The 26811-nt window shown below is 33.0% G+C and overlaps 3 protein-coding genes across 3 annotated transcripts; 2 read left to right on the forward strand and 1 right to left on the reverse strand.

Moving 5' to 3' along the window:
- The first annotated feature begins 4353 nt into the window (after nt 1-4353).
- On the forward strand, nt 4354-6622 carry LOC145558617 (large ribosomal subunit protein eL28z-like). The gene is made up of 4 exons (XM_081619911.1): nt 4354-4500; nt 4605-4762; nt 5506-5666; nt 6338-6622. Exons 2-4 carry the CDS (start codon nt 4615-4617, stop codon nt 6476-6478), a joined length of 450 nt encoding a protein of 149 aa, XP_081476037.1. The 5' UTR covers nt 4354-4500; nt 4605-4614; the 3' UTR covers nt 6479-6622.
- Nucleotides 6623-7183: 561 nt separating this feature from the next.
- On the reverse strand, nt 7184-11170 carry LOC145559959 (GTP-binding protein YPTM2-like). The gene is made up of 8 exons (XM_081621226.1): nt 11018-11170; nt 9759-9831; nt 8286-8333; nt 8149-8196; nt 8001-8072; nt 7765-7920; nt 7559-7662; nt 7184-7482 (listed from the first exon to the last, which is right to left on the reverse strand). The coding sequence occupies exons 1-8, from the start codon at nt 11029-11031 to the stop codon at nt 7389-7391; spliced, it is 609 nt and encodes a 202-aa protein (XP_081477352.1). The 5' UTR covers nt 11032-11170; the 3' UTR covers nt 7184-7388.
- A 10856-nt stretch (nt 11171-22026) lies between these two features.
- LOC145557793 (protein FAR1-RELATED SEQUENCE 5-like) lies at nt 22027-26213 on the forward strand. Its single transcript, XM_081618972.1, has 5 exons — nt 22027-22120; nt 23449-23669; nt 23884-24146; nt 24266-24419; nt 25521-26213. Exons 1-5 carry the CDS (start codon nt 22027-22029, stop codon nt 26211-26213), a joined length of 1425 nt encoding a protein of 474 aa, XP_081475098.1.
- Nucleotides 26214-26811: the final 598 nt, after the last annotated feature.

Genomic DNA, 26811 nt, shown 5'->3' on the forward strand with positions numbered 1-26811 from the left:
ATAAATGGTTAAGTCGAGATTCGACATATGAGATTTAATACCGGTAAATTAACTCTGTGGTTATAATACGTAGCGAAAGCCCTTTATAATCTGATTAACCAATGCTTGATGATTGCTTATTATGATTTGCCCTGGAATATTGTTTATTAGTGAACCTATGCCCTAGGCCTTTTAATATTTGATTTTCTCCCTACTTTATTTCCTTCGACCTTATTCTCCGTAGTTTAGATTTTATTCATAAAAATATTGGTTACTTAGATAATTTAGATTATATTAATTAATTAGAAGTAAAAAGACTTGTTTCCCTGTGGAGATCGACCCTACTTCCCTATCTACCTTAGTTAGAGGATTTAGGTAATTATTTTTTATTAGGGGATACGACTTTATCCTGTCAGTAATAGGATAGAGACATGTGTTTTCCTTGGTTATAGTTTTTAAATACTAAGTATAGATTTGATATAATTGTCATTAATGTAATACAATAGAGCATCATGGCAATGGGTTTGGGACGATTTTGGGGCGGGTATGAGCTGGGTATGAATATCCAAGTGGGTGATGGGGCGGGGATGGATCCTATCTTGTATCCGGTGGGGCGGGTATGGATGTAAATATTGTACCCGCCACGAGTGGTGGGGCGGGTATGGGTATAAGATTTTTAGGCGGGTATGGGTATGGAGGTACCATCATCCGCATCCGACCCGCCCCATTGCCATCCCTAGTGCACCACCTCTATCTCTTGGTTCTCCACCTAATCGCCACCTAGCTCACTCATAGTCTTCCTTCTTTAGCCTAATATGTGAGTGATTTGCAATCTTGCATAGCGTATCCAATGATTGATAATAGTTTTGGATGAGCCAAACCCACGAGACGAACTACCCCTTTGTTAGTCTTCTTTTTCTCAATGGCGTTGTTGGCCTCCACCACCTTAGTTACGGTGTAGTCTTGCTCCTGACCTCTTCGCAGCGGAGGTCTTCTACTTGGCTGGAGCATTGTTCAACTACACTACAATAACTTAAAGGGAATGTTGGATTTTTGGCACTAACAACACTTAATTTTTTACCTTTTCAATTTAGTGTTAATTTTAATTATCACAAGTACATGCGGTGGAATTTGTTATTCTCTCAATCTAGCCGCTACTTAGCTTGTTTTAATTTGGTGGAATTAATCTTGTTATGTGGGTCAAAATTTTTTTTGAGGTAAACACTTTCTAGTGGTTAAGTGGTGTGGGATTTAGGCTATCTTATTTGTCTTTTCTTCAACTGTGATTTCCCGTAGTAGTGTAGTGTCGTCTTCCCGATGATGTTTTGATCCCTTAGCTTCTTCTTCTTTGGATCTGCAACTTAGCCCAAGTTTGTTTGTGGCTCTTCTCCTTCTCCTGCTGCCTAGCAGTGCTTATCTATACTCTACGTAGGTCGTGGCTGTTGTTTCTAGTCATCAGCACCGACACATGTCTACTACTTCTCTTTTGATCATGGGTTACCATACTATCCTTACCGCTCGATGCGTGATTCAGATCTAGTCTGAGCATCCGATTTTATCCGCTCCGACTACGGGGGTGTGATAGAGAATATCCATAGAATATTCTCATCATAGGTTTAGGATATATTTTGTATAAGATTATCTTTGATATCTGTACATATCTTATAGTTACCTAATATGATTAGGTTTCTCATTATAACCCTATAAAATTGATCAATGGAAAGGAGTTTCATATTATCTGACACTTTGGTTAATCTTTCTTTATTTTTGCAATATAAAACCAAAGTTGTGTCAATGCATGAAGTAATGAAAGGCCAATGATGTGTCAAAAAAAAAAAATGAAAGGCCAATGAAACAAGGATACCTTTGCTTAAGTTTTTAAGTGATGAGCTTGGCACCGCTGAATCCACGATGAAACAAGGCCAATGAAACTAAAAGTAATTTAGGAAAATTACCTAAAATCAAGCAAAATCCACAATTAAGTTGGAAAAGGAAACCTTTTCAAATTTTCTAGTGTTGATATGTTTGTTCAAGAATGGCAGCGCTCTATCTTTTTGTGAAAAAAAAAAGTTTTCAAGGCTTATCTATCTCACCACATGACTCAAAATATAATACTCCCTCTACTATCTTTTATTTGCATTAGTTTGACCGGCACATTTTCTGATACGTAACTTTGACCATTATTATCTTTAATTGTAAATTAGTAAAAACTAGCTAAAGTCCCGTGCAATGCATGATTTTTACTAAATTATACTTGTATTATTTATTTTTTATTTTTTTTGAAAGGGAAACAAAAAATATACTAAATTATAATTGTATAGTAAAGTATAACATAAACGCAAAGTTTAACAATTATATACTTCAAAAAAATTTATAGTATCCTAATATACTACTTATTTGTTCATTTTTATAACCAAGTCGCTTAACGAAAGATAAATAAGTAAAAAAAAAATATTTCATTTGAGTGTTAATGTAATTGTGGATGGTGAATATTATAGGTCATGATATAAATACTTTTCATATGAAGGATAAAAAATTAAAAAAAAAATCAAAAAAAATAAGTGTCGAGGGAAAATTTTCAACCAGTGGATGACATGTGTCATCAGTGGTTTCGCTTTTAGTATTAAGTTATTATGGAATTGATTATTGATTATAACAAATTATATTATGAAACTAGACATTATGACGAATCTAATGATATATTATATAATAACATTTATTATTTTATAGAGTTGAAAAAATCAAGTCAACCATGGTATGTGAATAGTGCAAAAATCAAAGTGAAGCATTAAAAAAAAAAAAACAGAGGGAAAAAATATTATTTTTTTTGTCACTAATCCTCTGGTGATGTGTTGAGCCTAACTTGTCAAATTATTATATACATTGCTCACCCTCTTAGGGCTTGTTCTGATTGGCTGAATTGAGTTGAACTGAACTGAACTGAATTTAACTGAATTGAACTGAACTAAATATTTTATGAGAGAAAGAAATTAAGAACTGAACTGACCTTGAAATAATCTGAAGAGAACAGACCCTTAGATATTTCCATTCTCTTTGCCACTCTTTATTACCACTTCTTTGAACCAAAGTCAAACAATAATAACCCTAATTAATCACCCTTTATTACCCCCATTCTTTATGCTACATATTTAGTTCAAGAAGTGCGCCACCAAAGCAACCACCCACCAAATTAAATATTTAACCACCAGTATTATCTTCCATTGCTGGTGATCATATTTTAATCACAAGTTATCCTAAACTTATAAACTCGAAATTGTTGAATATGATTTGGGTACCCGATTACATATACGGAGTAATTGTCAAACAATTACGCTTGTAATTACTTGTATATGATATATTCTAAACTTAATAAATATATTTTTTAATTAAAATAAGGCACTATTTGAATCGGTGAAAACCTTTTTTAAGAAAACATTTTTCAACTTTTTCTAGGGAAAATAGAAATTATGGTTGAAAACTCATTTTACAAGCGGCGAAAAACTTCTTTTGAAATTTTGGAGGGAAGCAACATTTTCCTTTCCTCTCCTACCTTGTTTGATTCTCTGTCCTCACATCTTGTTCCATCTATTGCTGTGTAAATACATTTCTTCTTTGTCTAACCATTTTACTACTACACTTATATGATCCTTCTCCTCCATTTGCCTACATTATTTCATTACTTCTGGAAACAATTTGTTAGGATTATAAGGAAGACAATATGTATCAATCAAACTAAACAAAGGAAAAAGTTTTCAAGGTATTTCATTAAATTCCATTTTCTAGGAATATTGTTTTGCATCAAGAATAGAGCCTAATTGAAATTAAGATTAACATAATCAAAACCTTATATGGACACCTAGATGCGCAATAAAAGTAAGTACGCCCACAATGATATTTTTCCTAATTTCATATCTATTTTTGCTCATTTTAAAAGTTTAAAATAAACATATACTTCGTACATCATATTAAAAAGGTAGAAAATACCTTGTACACTTTGAATCGTATTATAATTTTAAAATATGAATTTTAAACCCATACCTCAAAACCATGAGACATGAGATTTAAAAACCTTGGGGAGGTGGGTTTGACTCATTCTATTCACTTAAGTATCAAATACATGAAATTAAGGGGATTATATTCCATTTCAAAATTGAAATTAACACATGATATTGAATATCTAGTTCAAACCCGATATCACCTTAACTCTATTCCTGATTCCAAACCTACACCACTTTGCGTAACGTCCCATAAATGGTTTTATTAGTACAAAACATGACCAAAATTTAAGTGAACACGACCGATAACTAACCAAGCTCTTAGCCCAACCCAAATCCCAGCTTTTAAATCAACACAACCAAAGAAGCCCATAAAACAAACAAAAAAGCCCGAATTACAAACAACAAAACTAGGGTTTTATTGAGTCCAACGACGATATAAAACCCTAATTTATCGTCCCCTTCATTTCTTTCTGAGATCTCTCCTATAGCCTCAACAACCCAAACCCCCATTTTTGGAGCTAAGGTTTTCCTCTTACTCTCTTTAATTTTACTTTCAATTCGTTGATTTCTTCATCATTTATGTAATTATTTATACTCTATTTTTCTGGGTTTGCAAAAAATTTGCAGGAGAAGAAAAATGGCGACAGTACCAGGATCTTTGGTGTGGGAGATCGTTAAGAAGAACAACTGCTTTTTGGTGAAGGAATTTGGAAATGGATCTGCTAAAGTTCAGTTTAGCAAGGAAAACAACAACCTTTTCAACAAACACTCCTACAAGTATTCCGGTAATAATAATTTCTACTATTTTTAGTTGATTAAAATTGTATTTAAGTTTGTTTTCAGTTTGATTTGTGTGGTATTTTTCTGGGTTTTTGATGATTTGTATGGTTGATTGTAATTTGCTGGTGTCTGTTTAACAATGTGTGGGTTTTGTTGATGGTTTGTTTTTCTTATTTATATGTTTTTATTTGATTCATTACTATTCTATTTAATTTTTGGGTTTGTTGATTCGTTTGATTGTTTGGAGATGGCAAGTAAAGTGAAAATCTTGGATTTTTGATGGTTTAATTAGGTGGGTGTATATTATTGTATATATATTTTTGTAATTATTGTTGATTGAATTGTATTAAATTGTCCTTTGAGTGGCTTTCATGCGTAGCTTGCTGCTTTTTAGGGTGTTGATGTGTATTTATGTAGGATTTGTTGACTTGTAGCTCTGATCAAGTGATGAGTATTTGAGGAGCTGTTGTGAAATTCTATTTCTCCTAAAATGAAGTGTTTGTGCTTGATTGGCCTTGATAATATGTACATACAATTGCGGGTTTTATTACTCGTTTCATTGACTTGATCATTACTTTCCTGCATTTTTTTGGAGCAACTGTCTTCTTAATATGTGGTGTGTAGTGTGCTACTGTGTTCGTGTTTTCTACCATGTTTTTGTTTTATGCTAAGATTGGCTATGTAGTAGTGCCATAGTTTAAGCTTGGGTTGTGCTTATTGTAAATTAATCATGTGTGTGTTCTCTTAGGTCTTGCAAACACCAAGACTGTGTCTGTTCAACCAGGAGGCAAAGACTCAGTTGTGCTCGCTACAACCAAGACCAGGAAGCAGAACAAGCCCGGTAGTCTAAAACACAAGTCTGTGATGAAGAAAGACTTCAGCAGGATGGTCAAGGCTGTTGAGAACCAGGTAATTGATTATTTGTTTTTTGTATAAAAGGCGTGAAATTGAATTTTCTTATGTTCCTCTATAAATTGAGTATTAAGACTAATCACAATTCTCTATCAAGTATTGAAGTTTAGTGATAAGACTAGGCTATTTATTTACCTGAGCATTGGTTTGCTTGAATTGAAATGCTATGTTTATATGTTGGAATGCTATGTTTATATGTTGTATTGGATAGGGAGGTTTGTGCAGTATTTAGTGTTGAAGCAGCATCTGTTTTTGTTGATTGGGAACATTGAATTCTTATGCCCCTCGTGGGCCTCGACTGAAAGTTTTCACTGATAGTCTGATGCATTACATGCATACCTTAATCCCTCGTCTGATAATGAGCTAAACCTGGCTTTTTTAGCTTCTTATTATTGGACGAGTTGCTGGAAGATGTAGTTCATCCTCTTCTCAATAATGTTGAATGTTGGCCTATGTTGGTTCTTCACAGGCCATTTGTTAATGTTCAATTTGTGGATACTGAGGAGATTGAGCTGCTGTTACATTGTTGAATAACTATGAGTTAACTAGGATGTTCCCTTTGTAGGTGTATTTTGAAATATTAGCTGTATTTCTGTCAATCTGCATTTATTTGTTTTGAGCCTTTTTTATACTACTTGATCTTAACATTTTCTGCTCGTGTATGGCAGGTTTCCGATAATTACTACAGGCCTGACTTGAAGCAAGCTGCCCTTGCAAGATTGAGCATTGTGAACAGAAGCCTTCAAGTTGCCAAGTCTGGTGTTAAGAAGAGGAACAGGCAGCCACCTAAGCTCCGCGGCAGGAAGTGAATTAGGTGTTGAAATTTTGTCATACTTTTGAGTAGTAGTTCTGGATGACTCTTCGACTCAATCTCCTATTTTGTTTCTCTGTAGTTTTTGTGGTGTGAGACAGTATTATTTTCAATTTATGAGAAATAGACGACTTGGTTTCAACTGTTTTTGTCATACAACTATTGTGTTTGTGGAATGGATACATAGAAGCGATCATTATCATTGAAAGTTGGAAGTTGTTATTTCATCCACCATAATTTGGATGGTTTATTTCCTTTCCATTTTGCTACTACCATAATTTGGACCATTGATTTCCTTTCCATTTTGCTACTTGTGACATGCAGTAGCAAGTAATCTGCTAAGGGAGTATGTTTAAAGATTCTAATTGATCTGTTTGTTCATCTTGCTGATGATCCAATGATACTGTATCTGTTCGGTTGGCTTGTTGCATTAAGTGGTCTTCCTATTCCATATTAATCAACAAAGTTATTATTGTACTACTCCGTAGTACTATAACCGTAGAAAGAAGCAACTAAACAGATACTTTGGATAACTTGTAATTGGGTGTTGCAAACCAATGGATTAGTCTATGTAATTGGGTACAAAGGGGTAATCACTTTGAATCTTTCTTCTGCAATCACGAATATGAAATGTGAAGTTCATCTAGAGGGCTCAACCCAAATTTTATTGCCTTACGGAAACATGGGGAAATAGACGAGTACATAGTAAAAGAAATCTCAAGAATGCAGCATTCACAAATTACAGGGGTGACTTGAATCTTTAAACATACGTTTTGTTTTGACAATTTTCTGTTTTATGTAGGAGCCCTTAGTTAACAACCAATATAAAGTTCAGAATCTTTTCTATGTACAAGTAAACACTGCTAATCAATAAGCTGAGGTGTAATCTTTATGCTGACTGTAGCCAACTAAGAGCAACAGCTAGAGTTTTGGTTGACTGGTTGGCCACGAATTTGCACACCGGAAGGCTTGTCTGCACCGGCTCCAGGTTGAGTAGCCATTCTGCATAAGAAGAAATAGAATGATTGACCTGTAATTTACTTTAATATGAAGAATATAAACCTAATATGAAACATACCGATTCTTTATGTCTGTTGTCATGGTCAGAAACGCCTGCTCAACATTGGTAGCATCTTTGGCACTGGTTTCCAGGAAGGGGATACCAATTTCATCGGCATATGCCTTGAAAAAAATTCCAAAGAATCGTTAACTAACTTATGCTTTTAGCTTGCAGATTCGTACATTGTATTACTGATCAATTGATCATTAAAATCATCTGCATACCTTGGCAGTTTCATAGGGAACAGCTCGATTGGCAGTTAAGTCGCTTTTATTTCCCACCAAGAGCTTGTTCACATTATTGCTTGCATAACGATCAATTTCACTAAGCCATTGTTTCACATTATTGAAGCTTTCTTGGTCTGTGATGTCGTAAACAATCTAGCAGAAAACAAGGGCAAGTTCTGTCAAACCTGTATAAAAGGTGGAACATTTTTCAAGGTTGATCGACTTAAGCATACAATGATTCCATGTGCTCCACGGTAATAGCTACTTGTAATTGTCCGGAAACGTTCTTGACCAGCAGTATCCCACTAAATCAAGCACAATAACGATGTAAGTTGACTAATATAATGCTGGAAACAATTAGAGAAGCTGAAAAATACTTACAATCTGCAGCTTTATAGTCTTGTTATCCTGCTCCACTGTACGAATTTTCTAAAGCACAAACAAAAAAAAAGTTGATAATAATCAATTCACCGGAGAAAGTGTCCAATTCATTTTACCAACAAAATGTCATTACTCACAAAGTCAACTCCAATGGTGCTTATGTAGCTGTCCAGGTACGAATCGTCCTTCATTACCAAACAAGTAGCAGTCAGCCATAGTAACATAAATACACAGAAGTTCAAGGGGTGCTTCAGATGGAAAATTCACAACTGATGGTACATTAGTATGAAGCAATTAAATGCAGAAATACAAGTTTCTCAACGGTAGCAGAACAGTTCACTATCATTGATGTTTTTAACCTGAGGAAAGAAGGAAGCATAGCAGACAACACGATGCAAAAAATACACCACAAACAGCTAGTATGATCAACATGCCAAAGGATCAGAGAGAATTAGATGGCATTATTTTACATAACGTGTACAACTCTCTGACATGTTCTCTCAGAAGAAATAAGGAAACCACAAATCAGTGCAGAGAAGAAAGTTTATAATCAATAGAAAGTTCTGCCTAGACATTTGTAGAAAAGAGAAAACTTAGCTATGGGATATTACATAAGAAGAAAAGGTCAAAGTAATAAGAAATTTACAAAGCTAGTCAATAATGTGTTTCAAGTACTATTGCATCGTTTCATTGCTTGTCATAGAACCAACAAGAGAAACTTCCAAACGTCTACATCAGCAATATCTTTAGGGGTCAGTGGTCGGGTGCCACAACTCTACAATGCTAGTTCTGCATCCAACTTAGTGGCCAGATGCTAGGATTCCAGAACCTTTGCAAATTCATTGACCTCAAGGGCTCAAGGCTCAAACAGATGTAAAAATAAAGCAAAAGTTACACTATAAAGAAGAACAGAAAATTTTGTCTGTGTGTCGAGGAATAGAAAGAAAGCCTATAAGAATAAGATTAGTGAAATTGAACTTTTAGCCTAGTGATGAATTCCTGAAAAGAACACTTTTATTATGCTATATCCCTGGGATGATTACAACAAAACTGCTAAACCTCAAAAGTCCTATGATTATCTAATTTGTCCGATTGAAATCAGAAAAAGGGCATTTATAATATACGGAGTACATGTGAAGGCTTATAAGACCAAGAAACCAATATCCCTCATGGACTTATGAGACGTCAGACTGCATTCCTGTAAAAGAATTGAATGAGTAGACCTGCAAGATGTTGAAACTTGAAATGCTGTAGTTCACTAGAAAGGTAAAAAGTCAGTGCCAGCCTTCTTCCCAATCCCCCCCCCCCCCCCCCTACGTCACTTCTAGCGAATCTGTAAGAATGCTTATGTAGCTTACAGTTACTACACCCAGTCCTACTAGAAAAGGGCTACATAACAGACCTTTTCCATAACTACAATGCTGTATCAGAGAGCTAAAAAGACAACCTTTAAGCTTAATCTACGGCAAATTTCTTCACACAAAAGACATTATCCATGAAAATCAAAAGCTAACTTTTATAGCAGTCATCTGGCAGAGGTCCTCCTTGTTACCAAATGAAATCCAAACATTGTACTGAAACATTACAAGCACAAAAATGAACTGACGTACCGCAAATCTGAGTAAAAGACATGATTTTCCCACTCCAGAGTCCCCAATGAGCAAGAGCTTGAAGAGATAGTCACTGCAGTGTTTATACAATCAGTTTATGGTAAAAGGCCAACATCAAGGAAGACTTATATAGTCAAATGTAGCTCAAGAGTCCTTGACTAGAATACAAATGATTGACAACATAAAATGCAGCTTAATTTTTAGTAAGGAAGTAGGTTTTTGCAGCTAACCAGTCAAACACAAAAATCCTAGCAGATCTTAGAACTAGCGTAGTCCTTGTACATTTTTTTGGATTATTTTGTGTTTGGTTGGTGGATAACTTCTGTAGATTCTAATATCAATGACTTAATTCAGACAAATACATTAAGATTTTTGTGCATCTATCTCCAAGATATACATCCCTTGTCCTCAGCTAAATGTCTCATTTCCTATCTTACGGTATTCCATAATAAGTCTACATTTCCCTTACGTTCGTAACTTAAATGACTTAATTGCAACATCCCCTATGAATTTTCCTAGGATCACAAGATCTAACTAAAGACATATTCCCATAAAGTTCATGGCATTGAGCAACAAATTCAGCAATGAATTATTTCCACCACAAATTACGGGCAACATTTTTTTTTAATCTACTTTACTCGAACTCTTTATTTTTATCTTAAGAACCCACATCAAATCAACACTCCAACATGAGTACTAATACTTCAATACTTCATTTTGAACCTAACACACGGAAATTATTCATAAAAAAGCTGAGTTCAACACTTGGAAGCGTACTCTGATACGAGTTCCCGAGTCCAACCTCATCTTAATTTACTCCATTTAACCAAACCTCACACGGTCCTCACATGGTACTCTAATACGAGTTCATCCAAACTAATAATTCTAGTTTCAAAATTTCCCATCTTAATTTACTCCATTTAACACCCATCAACTAGTGACAACTACTGCCTTCATCCAATCATACAATAATATTTTTTCTCCCTAAACTATGAACCTAATAATTCTAGTTTCAAAATTTCCCCATTTAAAAATAAGGAATTATGTAAAGCAAGAAAATTTCAGCTCCGATCAGGGTCAAACCTTCATAAAATAATAAATTCAACAAAAAATTGAAGTAATAAACGGAATAATTCTAGAAATTGAATTCAACAAATTAATCAAACCAAAACCCTAAATAATCCATCCAATCAAATTACACAAATAATTAATAACTAGTCAATTTAAACTGATCATAAAGAGATAAAGAAAGAGCTTACTATTCGGGATTCATCGCAATTTTAAAGTGAAATTCGGCTTCAGAAATCACAAAATTTGGAGCAGAAATTGGAGTAAATTCAACTCTGGTTACGTATGAAGAGAGAGAGAGAAAAAAGAGAAGGTTGGTTTGAATGATTGAAGTTAATCTTCAGTCAGTTGACGGGTATACACGTTTGTTTATTTATTTATTTTTGGCATTATTGTAGACGTAATTACTTGTTGGGCTTTCATCTTGTCAACATCCCTAAATTTAAGCCCACATTTGTGGAGCTGGACATGGATCGGGCTAAAATACGGACCCTATAGGTTTGTCACGAAGATGTCCGCGGACAAGAGGCACTCTGGTAAGCCATGAGTCATGCGTGGACATCATATTTAAAAGTTGACTTGTGCTTGAGGGGATATTTAAATATTTTATCAGTTTGCTTATTTCAGCGACAATTATTATTATTACGGAGTATTGTTTTAAAAATACCACAACTTTTCTCTCTTTTCTTTTCTTATCTTCTTCTCCAAGCCAAATCACACATCACCAACAACCATATATCTACTCCACCCATTTTCTCTCTCCTCTTTTCTTAGCTTCTTCTTCAAGTCAAACCACACATCACCAACAACCATATCTCTACTCCACCCATTTTCTCTCTCCTCTTTGCCAAATTGCTGCAATTAAAGCCCAAAATTGTAGAAATTGGGCGTGAAATTGCTGTGAAAAATTGTGATTAATTATCCTTAAAATCATCAACAACATTTGAAGTAGTGAAATCGATGACAAACAAAGAAATGTAAGCTCGTTTTCTTCGTGAAATCTTAGATCGAACATTTTACGTCAAAAATTGTAGGGTGTTACTAGTTTGGTAAGAGGTTACATGTAGGGTGTTACTGTAGGGAATTATTTCAAGCTTTAAATCTCACTAGCTTGAACCCCACTGTGATCATACACTAAAGTACGGTGGCGTCCAAAAGGGAAGAAGATAGAGCAAAAGAGTCACCAACAAGTTTTTAAGGAACTTGTAAACCGTTCACAGGATGAAGGTTACACCCCTTAACGATCCAAGAGATCGTCAACTCCATAAGGTCATGAACCAAATAAGGGTTCGGGGATGATGGTACAAATCCAACCTAAAAGAGATTGAACCTGCCCTAATAATAGGCCTCTACTTTATTCTGCTCGTATTCATGTGCGCTTTTTAATCAACATGCAATCAATAGGTTTAACCCTAAACCTGTTTATCTATGTTGGTTGAATTTAATGCACAAATAACTATTATTGGCGATCACTTGAATTATAATCGAATTAACCCTAACAAGATTATTAATTATCTTATTAAGCATGATTACAAGTACCAATTCCCTTTAAACATGCAATAAAGGTGTGATTAAGCAATAAAGAATAAATATCAAGCAACAATAATAATCATAATAATCATGAATAAAATAATCATCATATAATCATAGCAATCATAAATTAATAACAATTATAATCATAATCATGTTCATGTTAATATTAAAGCACAATAAAAGCAAGATCCTAGGCATGATACTAACAAGATTAATAGCAAACCCTAGCATGTCACAAAGCAATAAAAATCAAATATTTAGCCCTAACATGATACTAACAATCATAAATATTAGGAAGAACATAGGAAGCATCACAACAATCATATTTAATATTAAAATTACCCTAGACATGATACTAGGAATATCATAATAACAATGTAAACATGATATCTACATCATAATATCAATCAAAACCATTAAAGTACTTACTTTGATGCCTCGTACCTCTTTCTAATAACAAAATACACACGTTAGTAACTTCAAGGAAAATAATAAACCAAAACAATTAAATTAAATAATTGAAAGAGAGATTTGGGACCAAACCCTCAGAAATTAAAACATTTCACGTCTAGGGCGAAGGCAACTTCGAATATGGCTAGGTGTTTCCAGATTTTGCGAATGCGGAATTTTGTATAAAAACAAAGTTTAGAAAGAAAGAGAGAGATGAATGAATGATTTAGAGAATGCTAAAGAATTAATGATTGTTGATGATAACTTGCGAATGAGGAGAATTGGTGAGAATTGGTGAAAATTGGTGAATGAAAACGGAGTTTTTAATACGATATTTATAGAGAAAATTAGCCAAAAAAGATAAATTAACAAAACAGAGTCTGACGCTCAGAAAACAGAGCTGGCGCCAACCCTGGCTAGCTGGCGCCAGGCACCAGCACTAGCGCCAGGCACCAGCACTAGCGCCAGGCCTGGTTCCAGGCGCCAAGGCCTGGGGTTAGGCGCCAAGCCTGATACCAACGCGTTTTCGAAAATCCGATAATTTTTAGTACTGGAGGATAAAATAATATAATTTCTTCGAAAATGCTATTTGATTTTAATTAAAACTCTGAAAAAGTCAAAAGTCAACTTATCAATGCTAATTGAATTAGGAATGAAAAGAACCTTCTAGAAGACTAAAACCATTCCTAATTGCATTAGGAATGATAAATCATATTAGGCCCTCCCCTAGATCATTGGGCCGCATATAAAGCTCAAATCGGGCCCAGTTTGGTTAATTGGCCATAACTTCCTCAATATTCATCGGAATTGGGCTTATAATATATCGTTGGAAAGGTCTTTGCAAACCCCATCCAACTACACTACTATTGGACCCATATCATGGACCAACCAAACTGGATTGACTATTTTCTTAAAAATAAGTTTTCAAAAACAGAGAGAAGAGAAAAGAAATAAAAACTTTCCGCAACACTAGACTTTCCACACTTTCGTTTCATTCGATTATGATTCGACGCGAAAGGTACTCATCACCGGGTTTGGTTTTTGGGGAGACACAAATGGGTGTCTACAGTTACTGGTTTGGCAAGGGTGTTACTGGTTTGATCAGGGGTTACATGTAGGGTGTTACTGGTTTTGTTCAAGGGTTACTTGTAGGGTGTTACTATTTTTGCTCAACGGTTGCTTGTAGGGTGTTATTGGTTTAGGGTGTTATTGGTCAGGGGTTACATATAGGGTGTTACTGGTTTTGGTCAAGGGGTACTTGTAAGGTGTTACTAGTTTTGCTCAACGGTTGCTTGTAGGGTGTTACTGGTTTGGTTAGGGATTACTTGTAGGGTGTTACTAGTTTTACTTAAGGGTTACTTGTAGGGTGTTACTGGTTTGGTATGGAGCTTACAAGCAACCCTTGAATAAGTAAAAAAGTAACCCTTGAATAAGTAATTCATACAAGTAACCTTGAAGTAACTCATATAAGTAACCCCTGAATAAGTAACTCATACAATTAACCCTTGAATAAGTAACTCATACAAGTAACCACTGAAAAAAAAATGATACAAGAAACCTCTTTAAAAAAAATACAAGTAAATCTTGAAAAAAAAAATAATACAAGTAACCCCTGAAAAAAAAAATACAAGTAACTCTTGAAAAAAAAAAATACAAATAACCCGTGAATAAATAATCTATACAAATAACCCCTGAAAAAAAAATACAAGTAACCCCTGAAAAAAAAAATACAAGTAACCCTTGAATAAGTAATCCATACAAGTAACCCCTGAAAAAAAAATACAAGTAATCCCTGAAAAAAAAATACAAGTAACCCCTGAATAAGTAATCCATACAAGTAACCCCTGAAAAAAAAATACAAGTAACCCGTGAATAAGTAATCCATACAAGTAACCCATGAAAAAAAAATACAAGTAACCATTGAATAAGTAATCCATACAAGTAACCCCTGAAAAAAAATGCAAATAACCCGTGAATAAGTAATCCATACAAGTAGCCCCTGAAAAAAAAAATATAAGTAACCCTTGAATAAGTAATTCATACAAGTAACCCGTAAAAAAAAATACAAGTAACCCATGAATAAGTAATCCATACAAGTAACACCTGAAAAAAAAATACAAGTAACCCCTGGAAAAAAAAAATACAAGTAACCCCTGAATAAGTAAATACAAGTAACCTTGACAAAACCAGTAACCCCGTTATGCGAGTGAATAGTAACCCCGTTATGCACGCGTAATCCGTTATTTTTACTAACTTGACAGTAGGCCACACGGTGTGGCCTGCTGCACCAAAAAAGCTCTGTAATAAAATAATTTTTTTTGTACTACGTAGTACACTCGGAGTATAGTAAGTTACTATACATCGTCCAATATTAAGAGTAGGGGTGAGCAAACCGGGTACCCGGTCAAAATTTTAGGACCCGGACTTGGAATTGGTTGGAACTGGGTCCTAAAATTTGGAACCGGAATTGAAATTTGTTCAACCGAGTCCTAAAATTTAGGAATTGGAATTGGAACCACCGGGTACCGGTTCCAGTTCCGGGTACCCACTTGTGTATGTAATTTTTAAAATATAATACAAATTATAATTTTTATTTTAGTTAGGTTCATTTTAATTTTAGCATTTAATACTTATACTTATGTGTGCATTAAGCTATTTGTAATTATGTTAGGTATTAATAATACTTTTTTATTTTACAAATTAGATACATTCAATGTATTTTTATTATTTAAATTTAATTTAGTTTAGCATATATTGGGTAACCAGGTACCCAACCGATTCCGGGTCTAAAAAGTTGAGAATTGGTATTGGAATTGGTTATAACTGGGTCCTTAATTTATTACCCAGAATTGGAACCACCGGGTCCAATTCCGGTTCCCGACCAACCAGTTCCTAACCAGTTCCGGTTCCAATTTCGGGTACCCGGAATTTTTGCTCACCCTTAATTAAGAGTAAGTTTTTAGAAATTTTATGACAACTTGAACATTTTTGGGTAACTTTAAACTTGTTATAAACTTTTAATTTGTAGTGAACAATTTTTTTTTTTTTTTGACGAGAAGAAAAATGATTTTATTAATGAAAGATAGCCAAACGAGACTTACAAACAATTCCTAGAAGATCTAAAATTCCATAGTACAAATTAAATCACCTTAGAACTAGTTATATCGCAGATTCGATCGATGATCGCCTTAATTAAAAAACTTTAACTGAATCAATACAATATGTGAGTTAGCTCTAATTCGGCTTGAGATCCACGAATGAGTAGTTGTTTGGGTGAAGAAACTCATATGACCTTCTAGATATTTTCGGAGACAATGAAACCCTAAATCTTCAATCTTTACCACATGAACAAACAAAAAAAATAAGCCTAATTGTATAAACCCCATCATGAAGATGTGACCCATTTATTGAAAGCAATTAAAATTTTTTTTGGAGCTTACCACCAGTGGAAGCCCCTACAAAAAATTACAATTGAGATCAGAAGAAAAGAGATGGAAAAAAAAAGGAGAAAATTGAAGGAAAACCTTCAAAATAGCAGAAAAAAAATCTAGCAATAGAGGCTCGAATAACCCTCCCAAGGGAAAACCCTAGAGGGAACCAAAAAACCCTCCCTAGGAGAAAACCTAGAGGGTAATTTGTAGTGAACATTAAGAAGTGATTGGTAAGACATAAGCTTTCAAAAAAAAAAAATGTTGTAGTGATTTTTATATTTTTCGAAATACAATTTTTTAAAAGGAAAAATTGTTAGTAACTACTCACTTAATAGACCAATTTGTGAATAACTACTCGCTAAAAAGTTTCATAAAAAAAACTACCCTCTAAATTTTAAAAGTTTAGCTAGGTAGCACTATCCTTTTCATTTTCCGCCAACTAATTATGGAGAGTATGGTCCATTTGTTATTTTTCCTCCGAAAAAACATCTTCATCCTCGTATATATTAAACAACCATCCTCTTCTTTGCAACAATTCAATTCAAAAAAACCAAATCTTTGTAAAAACCAAATCGTTTTTCCTTCTTCAATTAGCGATTTTTACAAAGATTTGGTTTTTTAGATTGAGTTTTTGCAAAGAAGAGGAGGGTTAGTTAATATATATGAAGGCGAGAATGTTTTATTGAAGGAGAAATAACAAATGGCCCCACTTGCTAGAATTTGTTGGCAATAAATGAAAAAGGGTAGTGCTATCCAAAATTTTTAAATTAGAGGGGTAATTTTTTTGATAAAACTTTTTAACGAGAAGTCGTTCACAAATTGACCTATTAAGCGAGTAGGTCCTAACAATTTTTCCTTTTTCAAAGAAAGCAATTTACCAATAAAAAGAATGTACCATATATTGAGGTACTTTGTCATAAATAAGTTTCCCCTGATCTAGGAGCACTTTAAGAGTGATATTCCCTTGTCTTTTCCCCACTCTTAAAGTATCTAGCCCGCTAACTCAAATCAAGTTGACATGTGAGAGGTTTCACTGCATTATTAGCAACTAGAAAGGCCTAAGCCCACAACCTACAACTTACTCATAAATAGCCCAAACACTAATTACATTTACTCACAAAATTATTCTAATATATCTTTTGCTTATTTTAGAAACGAGGAAAACCTCATTAATTAATCTCCTAGATAAACAAAACAAAATATTTTTGAAGAGAAATATAATACAGGAAACTTTTAGAAAGTAAAAAGATGTGGGTCCTATCCATCAATAGCGGATATTTCTCTTTCATTTACGACGTTACTGTACGTCTGTACGATGGTTTAGTGTTCCTTTAGTAAAGTAGTTTTTTTTTTTTTTTTTTTTTTTTTTTTTTTTTTTTTATGTAACACTTGAGAGAAACAAAATTGAGAAACTCAACAACGGTAATTCTTCTTCAAATTGTCACTTCTCGCCTTCAAATCAAAACCAAAAACCACCATCACCATCTTCCTCTACATCTCCTTCCTCCTTCAATCCACAACCGAAATTCAATCACCATCTTCACCTTCTTCTTGCAAACAGACCATCGCACCGACACAATCACCGACATTTATGTAAAACGAAAAACCTAAAAGAAATAGAGTAATTTCGGGAATGGTGAACCCAAAGGGTAAGTGAGCTTCCCCTCCTCCATTGTTTTCTCCATTAAAAGCTTGAAATTGATATGTAATTTACCTCTACCAATATTGAAGCAATGAGCGAGATTTCCATTTTCCACCATTTAAGCTTGTGGTAGGTTAGTTTGCAGAAAGGAGATAAAAATAATTGTTTTTTTAAGTTGTGGATTGAAGAATGAAGTAACTATAGTTAATTGCAAATAGGGATGGCAACGGGTCGGACTCGGAGCGGATTATGATTAATCCGACTCTGACCCTACAGGAAGTCGGAGGCTAAATCCGACTCCGACATCCGACTTCGAGACTCCGACTCCAATATCCGACCTCCGACTCCGACTCCGACTCCGACTTCGACTCCGATCCGAACGATTCCGAGTATTTTTTTTGTTATTCAATGTACTTTGAGAAATTGGGCTATTTGGGTATTTAAACCCACACCCACACTAAAATCCACAATCTATCGGAGTCGGATAATCCGTTAGAGTCAGACATTTGTCAGAGTTGGATTTTTTTCTCGGACTTTTTGTAGGATCCGACTCTGACCCTCTTCCGACTCGGAGTCAGATTATTTTAACGGAGTTGAACTCGAATTATTTTTTCTCGGACTCGGATCGGATTTTTTAAATTCAGATCGGGGCCAGAGTAGGGGGCTTCGGAGTGGATTGCCATCCCTTTTGCAAATCATAATGGTTTTTGTCAAGAAATTACATCAATACCCACATTTTTTAATTGAGAGGTTATGACAACAATACCCATACTTTTTAATTAGGAAATGACGAATACAGACCTGGATAAACAGCTTTTGTTTATCTTGGATTTAAACTTGAATTTTCTTAAAATTCTAACCTCTGTGTAAGATATTTACCAAACACCCTCCTTGTTTAAAAGTTTGTAGTGACAAAATTGCCCCCAAAAACCACTATTTGTCAAAATATTATGAATATTATGATGCCACACATGTTCAAAATATTTAATTATTATTACAAGATTGGAGGTTTTAATTTAAACATAGTAGATAAAAGCCATATTACGGATATGCTAATAAACTTAAAAAGATGAAAACTGCCGTTATACCCGGTTACTTGTTGATCAGTGAATAATGAATGCGCACAACTTATTTCATTTTTTTTTTTGGACAAAGTTGGCTGATGATTCTTTATTTAGCTTGCCTTATATGGCAAGTAATAAGTAATAACTAAGAAGAGCATTATTAATACATTTTCTTAAGTCACGACCACTAAGTAAATACAAGTCACAACTACTAAGTAAATACAACGGTACACCGTACAAGTTACAACCTATTCCGTATCTTGCTAATGGCCCTCAATTAAAGTTTGTTAGGAAATAAGGGTGTAATTGTGTTTGATTAATGCGGAACAAATCAATAAAAAATAAGAATTGAGAAAAGCAATATAGAAGATAAAAAAAACAACACAAGGATTTACGTGGTTCGGACAAAATAGACCTACATCCACGGGTGGGGGATTCGAGAGCTTCTTCACTACAATGGAGAAAGAACGAGATAATAATACAAGGAGTCCTAAATCTAATGGCTCAAGAAAGGTATGTTCTAATTGATCAACTAAAGGGTCCTTTTATAACACAAGGAAACCCTAATAAAACCCTAAGATTGTTCCCCAAGTATACTCAAATAGCTGTCATAGAAAACATATAATTTTAGGAAATATTCCGTCAATTATCCTAGAATAACCTAACTACCGAGCTACAGCTCGGCAGCTAGCTCATGCCTGCCGCAAGTCCTCATAGGGCTGAGCTGTAGCTCACTCGCATAGAGCTATAGCTCTCAACATCGTTGCAAATTTCCAACTTCTTCAAGTTTTCGTAAAAAGGTTATAACTTTCTCGTTTCTTATCGCAATTGGGCATATGACCTATTGTGAAAAGCTCTTGAACCAAGCTATCACCTCCAACTTGAATCACCTCAAAATCGCTTGTAGTTTGAGAGATATAAACATTCAAGTCACCCCTACTAGATTTCCAGTCACAATTTAACAAAGTTCAAACACCTTTTTTTTTTTTTTAAAAAAGTACAATTAGGAGGCTCGTACATATAATACTTACACCTATTTGTATGTTCTTCCAAAGAAGAAAATATTTTGCGTTAGTGGTATTACGCTTCCTTGAAAAGATTTTCCTCAGTTCTTATATGTTAGAGGAGAACTCAACTAAAAGTTTAACCTAACATGAACTAGAGTGTATTGGGCTTAAAGTGTGGATGCAGCATGAACTCTCCTTATATACAACGCTTAATATTCCACTTTAACATGGGGTGGATGAGATTTGAACTCGTGAGGCCATGACCTTTGTGTCACGTTGGCTCCGATACCATGTTAAAAGACCATCAACCAAAAGCTTAAATCTATGATTAAAGTCTAGGAATATGTGTTTATATTCCTCTTCCGTTGCATTAGGTAATACCCATCCCCTCAATTCCTCATAGAGTCATAATAGATTGTTTATGTATCGTATATATTTTCTATAAAATTCGCGAGTAACAAAAAGGCATTACGTAGGAATTGAAATATTTTGTGTATCTTCATAACATAGTTTTGTTGTTGCTGAATACTGATCACATTTGTTTATACATTTGGTTAAAGGGCACATGATCATAACGATATAGTATGACGTATATATTCTCTCTGCATATCAACTGACTTTTGTAAATTATTAATTTTGTTTAATTAATCAATTAGACTTTTCCTAAACTATAAAATGACCAATATTTAATATTTATAAAAATTCTAGCGTAGTCGTCGACTACAGACGACTACGGACGACTATGGTCGACTACGGTAAAATATTAAATCTGATCCATTGATTTATTATTTGTCTAATCCTAACTGTCCAATCCTACACGTATGCTACACAGTCATCAAAGGATTGTTTGGCTATTTTTTTTAACACGCATTATCAATTTTATAATATTTTATCTTCAACCTATATCATCTTTAACCTTAATAACATTCGTATGAATTAAATTGAATTTCATTTTCAGTCTAAATCCTTCATTTTCAACCAAAATAACATTCATCATCCTTTATCTGTGGCTGATTTATTAGAATGTAAAAGTAATATTGATTAAACTATACTATTACTTAAACATTATTAGAAGTATAACAAATGGGAAAAAACAATCATCTTAAGCCTTCATCATAATTCATCGCTATTATTAACCTTCATTGTCAACATTAACATTGAACCTCCATTTTTTATTTCATTATTTACCTTCACCCTTCACCAAAATGTTCCCTAAATTACCAAACTCTATGAAAAATGTTAACATGTAAAACCAATGTCAAATTATCACAATGATGCCTACATTTTTATTTCATAGAAAATCAAATTAGTCAATTCATTTGAATCACATCTCAAGGGATAATTAATCTGAATCTAACTTCTAAAAAAAACTAATTCAAAACTCATAAATCATTTCATGTACAATAATTGTATGGTCTAAAATGATGGAGTACTTGGTGGTACTAGTTTTTTTTTTTTTTTTTTTTTTGTCTAATCTTAATCACCATTGATGAAAACTTTGAAGCTCTAAACATAATAGTCTGTAAAAAAAATAATAATAAATAAAAAGGAATAGAGTAAAAAATGAAAAAAAAAACTTGCAGTCAATTAGGCGTGAATTGAGAATTTTTTTGTTTTTTTTTTTTGGATAAAATTTATCTTTATTTATCTTTATCTAAAATAATTATATGGTTTAAAATTATGTTAATTAGATTTTTCTTTTCAACAAATTGGTGTATCTATTGTATAATTAATATGGAGTATATATTACTTTGTCACACATTTTTTTTGAATATTCATACACATACAACTTTTTTTGTTCAGCACCTTTTTGGTGCAGCAGGCCACACCATGTGGCCTGCTGCCATGTCAGCCAAAATAACGGAGTGGACGCGCCAATAACGGGATTGAGAGAAACGTGCGGAAATAAAACAAACTATAAAATCACCCGCACAAATCCCTAAAACCTAAAACCCAGAAAAAGAATTTATTGCGGCGAACAATTATTCTTCTAGAAAAGCTATAAAAACGCGGAAAAATCGAGCTAAAAACTCAAGCAATCATTCTTCTGAATCCAGAAATTCCAGAATAACAATGACAGACGAATTCGAACAATTACCTGATTCACAAGAATCAATAGAGATCGAACAAATAGAAGATTCTTTGATGAATCTCGAAATCCAAACCAGTAATCAGGTATACAATCTAGAAGATGAAATTGCATAATCTAATCAGGTATTGGATCTGGAAGATCAACACAGATATAAAGAAATTGAAGTAATTGATGTCAACAACAACATACAAGGTAAAATCTATTTTATTTTTATCATTTAATAAGTAAAATATTATGAATGAACAAGTAACGCTACCAAAATCTACATTAGGGTTACATGTAACTCTACTTTAACAAGTAATGTATACAATATAGTAGAGTTACAAGTAACAAGTATTTTTGGTTACTTCTACTGGTTACTTGTAATTTTATATGCATTTCAAGTAACCAGTAAAAAACAAGTAATGAAATAAAAAGAAAAAATTACAAGTAACCAGTAATTATTCAGTAATTACAAGTAACTACTACTAATACAAGTAAAAATTACAAGTAACCAGTAATTATTCAGTAATTACAAGTAACTACTACTAATACAAGTAATTAATAAAAGTAATAAATTACAAGTAACCAATACAAGTAACCAATAATACAAGTAATTAAAAACAAGTAACAAATAGAAGTAACCAAAAAATACAAGTAACGCAATACAAGTAAACACGTAAACAATACAAGTAATCTAACATACAAGTAACCAATAATACAAGTAATCAAAAAATACAAGTAACACAAAAATACAAGTAACACATAAATACAAGTAATCAAGTAATTATTCAAGTAACCATTGATACAAGTAACTATTTCTAATACAAGTAATACTGTAAAAAAAAAATTACTAGTAACCAGTAATTTTTCAGGTAACCATTGATACAAGTAACAAATACAAGTAACACAAAAATACAAGTAACGCAATACAAATAAACAAGTAACCAATACAAGTAATCTAATATACAAGTAATAAAAAAATACAAGTAACCAAAAATACAAGTAACCAAAAAATACAAGTAACCAAAAAATACAAGTAACAAAAAAAAAATAATAAATACTAATACAAGTAACATTAATACAAGCAATACTAATTCTTTCTAACAAGTAACAAGTAATCTAAATTAACTAATACAAAAAATAAAATATAAGTTAACTAGTACAAGTAACCAATAATATAAGTTAACTAGTACAAGTAACCAATAATACAAGTAACGAATAATACAAGTAATCTAAAACAAGTAAAATAAAAACCAAAAATAAAAGTAACTTCAATACAAGTAATGCAATACAATACAAGTAACCAAAAATAAAAGTAACTTCAATAAAAGTAATGCAATACAATTAAACAAGTAACCATTGATACTATGTATTGTGTCAATTTAAGTTGTATATTCCTCATTTCAATTTTCAATTTGCAGAAATGAATACATGTACTACAGAAACAAGTTATAGTACATTGACAGAAGCTGAACTACAAGTAGACGATTTTTCAGGAAGTCTATTAGGTTTTACAGCCTCAACTTTGGAGGAAATATATGAGCAATATAGGCTTCATGCTATGGTGGTAGGATTTAGTATCAGACATTCAACAACAAGATATTCACAAGGAAAACACAGAGAAATTAAAGGAAAGGATTTTGTATGTTCTAAAGAAGGGTTTAGATGTGTACCAAAAGTAAGAAAAACACCTCCTGCACCAAATGAAAAAAAAAAAAAAAAGAACACATCAAGTACCTAATACTAGGACTGGTTGTAATGCGTTCATTAGGGCAAAAAAAATCAAAGATGGAATGTTTGTAGTTGAAAAACATGTTATAGCACATAACCATGAGTTGACAAGAAGTGTTTGGCAGCATTTACATAGATCAGAGAGAAAGATAACACAGGAAAAAGCAAAAGTCATTGATCTAATGGCAGATAGTGGATTAAGAACAGCAGATGCATTTAGGTTAATAAGTAATGAAGCTGGTGGAGAAAAACTTGTTGGACACACTATGACTGACCACTGCAATTACATATCAAGGAAGAAAATGAAAGAAATTCAAGGAGGTGATGCACAAACTGTAATAGATAGATTATACAAAAAGCAAGCAGAAGATGAAGATTTCTTTTTCAGGTAATGCCTACTTAACTCAAATTCCATTAACTTCTTCATAAATTCCATTAACTTCTTCATTTTTTTAATATCAGTAACACATATTACAAAAACAAATGACATCTAAATTTCTATTTCAGATTCAAGTTAGGAGGTGGTGAAAACCAAAACAAACTAAATGCTATTTTTTGGAGAGATTCTGAAATGAAGGAAGATTTTCAAATTTATGAAGATGTTGTTGTGTTTGATACAACATATAGAACGAACAAATATAATCTTATTTGTGCACCTATTGTTGGTGTCAACAATCACTGACTGAATGTAATGTTTGGATGTGCTTTTATTGCTGATGAGAAAATAGAAACTTTTGAGTGGGTGTTAGAAACATTTAAGAAGTCAATGGGAGATTGGGAGGTAGTGAGCCTGCTTCAATATTTACAGATCAAGACTTGAAAATGTCTAAAACTATTGAAAAGGTAATTTGTGAACAAGTTTATAATTTCAATAAAATAATCTCTTTCAAAAAAAAAAAAAAAAACAATTAACAATAAAATATACTTATAATCTTGCAGGTCTTTAAACACTCAAGACATAGATTATGTATTTGGCATCTTATAAAGAATGTTGTATCAAGGTTTGGAGCACTGAAAAGAGATACCTCATTCAAAGATGCATTTAACAAATGCCTTTCAGGATGTGTTACAGAGAAAGAATTATAGGTAACCTTTATAACTATATTCTTAATAAAAGTAACATCAATACAAGTAACATTTATATACAAGTAACTTCTATATAAACTATGAAATACAAGTAACCTCAAATAAAGTAACTATATAATACAAGTAACAAGTAACTATAATACTAACATTATAATACAAGTAACCATAAAAATACAAGTAACCATAAAAATATAAGTAACCATAAAATTACAAGTAACCTCAATTCAAGTAACCACAATACAAGTAACCATAAAAATTATACAATTAACCATAATAGAAAATACAATTAACCTCAATACAAGTAATCATAATAGAAAATACAAGTAACCATATAAATACAAGTAACTATAAAAATACAAGTAACCTCAATACAAGTAACCAAAAAATATAAGTAACCATAAAATACATGTAACCTCTATGTAAATTATGTAATACATGTAATCATAAAATACAAATAACAAGTAACTATTACATGTAACATAATACAAGTAACATCTAAATAAATTATGTGTTACAATTAACCTCTATAAACTATGTAATAAAAGTAGTTACAAGTGAATATTACTTGTAAGTGAATATTACTTGTAAGTGAATATTACTTATAAATTTACTATTACTTGTATGCTGTTACAATTACTTGTATTCTTAACCTTTACTTATAAATCTGAAATTACAGATATGCTGGGATTCAATGATTGCCAAATACAAACTTGAAAACAATAAATGGTTTAAAAGGTTGTATGGTTTGAGAGAAAAATGGTGTACAACATTAAGTAAAGACTTTTTTTCTGCTGGTATACTATCATCACAAAGAAGTGAAAGTGCAAATAATGCAGTTGGGTTTAAGGCCAACAAAAACACAAGCTTGACTGATTTCTTGAAAATTTTCAATCAAACGGTGAAGAGGTGGAGAAATAATGAGTCAGATGCTGATTTTAAATGTTCAAATTCAAACCCAACTTCAAGTATTCCTTTTATTGGATTACTTAAGCATGCTTCAGAAGTATATACTCAAACCATTTTCAGATATTTTGAAACAGAATTCATGTATTCAATTGGATGCATAACCTATCTTCATGCTACTGTGGGAGATTTTTACTTTTATCAGGTGCAGATAGAATATGATGATAGTAGCAGACAGAAGGTTACATTTAACAAAGCAGAGAATAAAATAGCATGTTCTTGCAAGAATTTTGAAGAAATTGGTTGGCTTTGTTACCATTGTATCAAGATCTTGCATCATCATAATGTGACAAGAATTCCTAGCTTATACATTTCATCAAGATGGTCTAAAATGGCAAAAGCACATGTTTGGAAAAAAAAAAAGATGATGATGCTGCAGAAAAAGAATCTCAGTCAGACAAATTAATGCCTTGGCGTCACACAATGGCTAGAAGAAGCTACAATCTACTTATAAACTGTCAAGATCATAAAGAGACAAGAAACATGGTAGAAGCACATTTTAAAATGATGCAAGAAAAGGCAGATGAATTCAAAGAGGAATTGCAAAAGAACAAGGAGAAGGAAACCTCATCTGATCAACAGGAAGCTACAAGTAATCAACAGCAAACTTCAGCTGATCAGCAGGAATTGTCACCAGATTCAGAAATCCCTGCAGTCATGGATCTAGAAAAAGCAAACACAAAAGGAAGAAGTAAAAGAATAAAAGGGCACTTGAGAAAGGGAAGCAACCAAAAGCAAAGAAAACAAGAGCAATGCAAGCCAAAGGAAATGCTAGAGAATTTGGAACTATAACTCCAGTTCAAAACCCAAAGTTATTTTAGTGTCCTATTGTTTGTGATATTTCAAATTACTGACTTACAATTTTTAAGTGACCTCTGCGTCCTTTGACTTACATTTTATTATTTAATTTTTAAATTATAGACATTTTGAATTATTATGTGATACATATTATTCATATAAATACTAGTAACTCTCCTATTATAAATATAAGTAACCCTTCTTTT

The sequence above is a fragment of the Chenopodium album genome, chromosome 9, assembly GCF_948465745.1.
Source record: "Chenopodium album chromosome 9, dcCheAlbu1.1, whole genome shotgun sequence".
NCBI classification, from domain to species: domain Eukaryota; kingdom Viridiplantae; phylum Streptophyta; class Magnoliopsida; order Caryophyllales; family Amaranthaceae; genus Chenopodium; species Chenopodium album.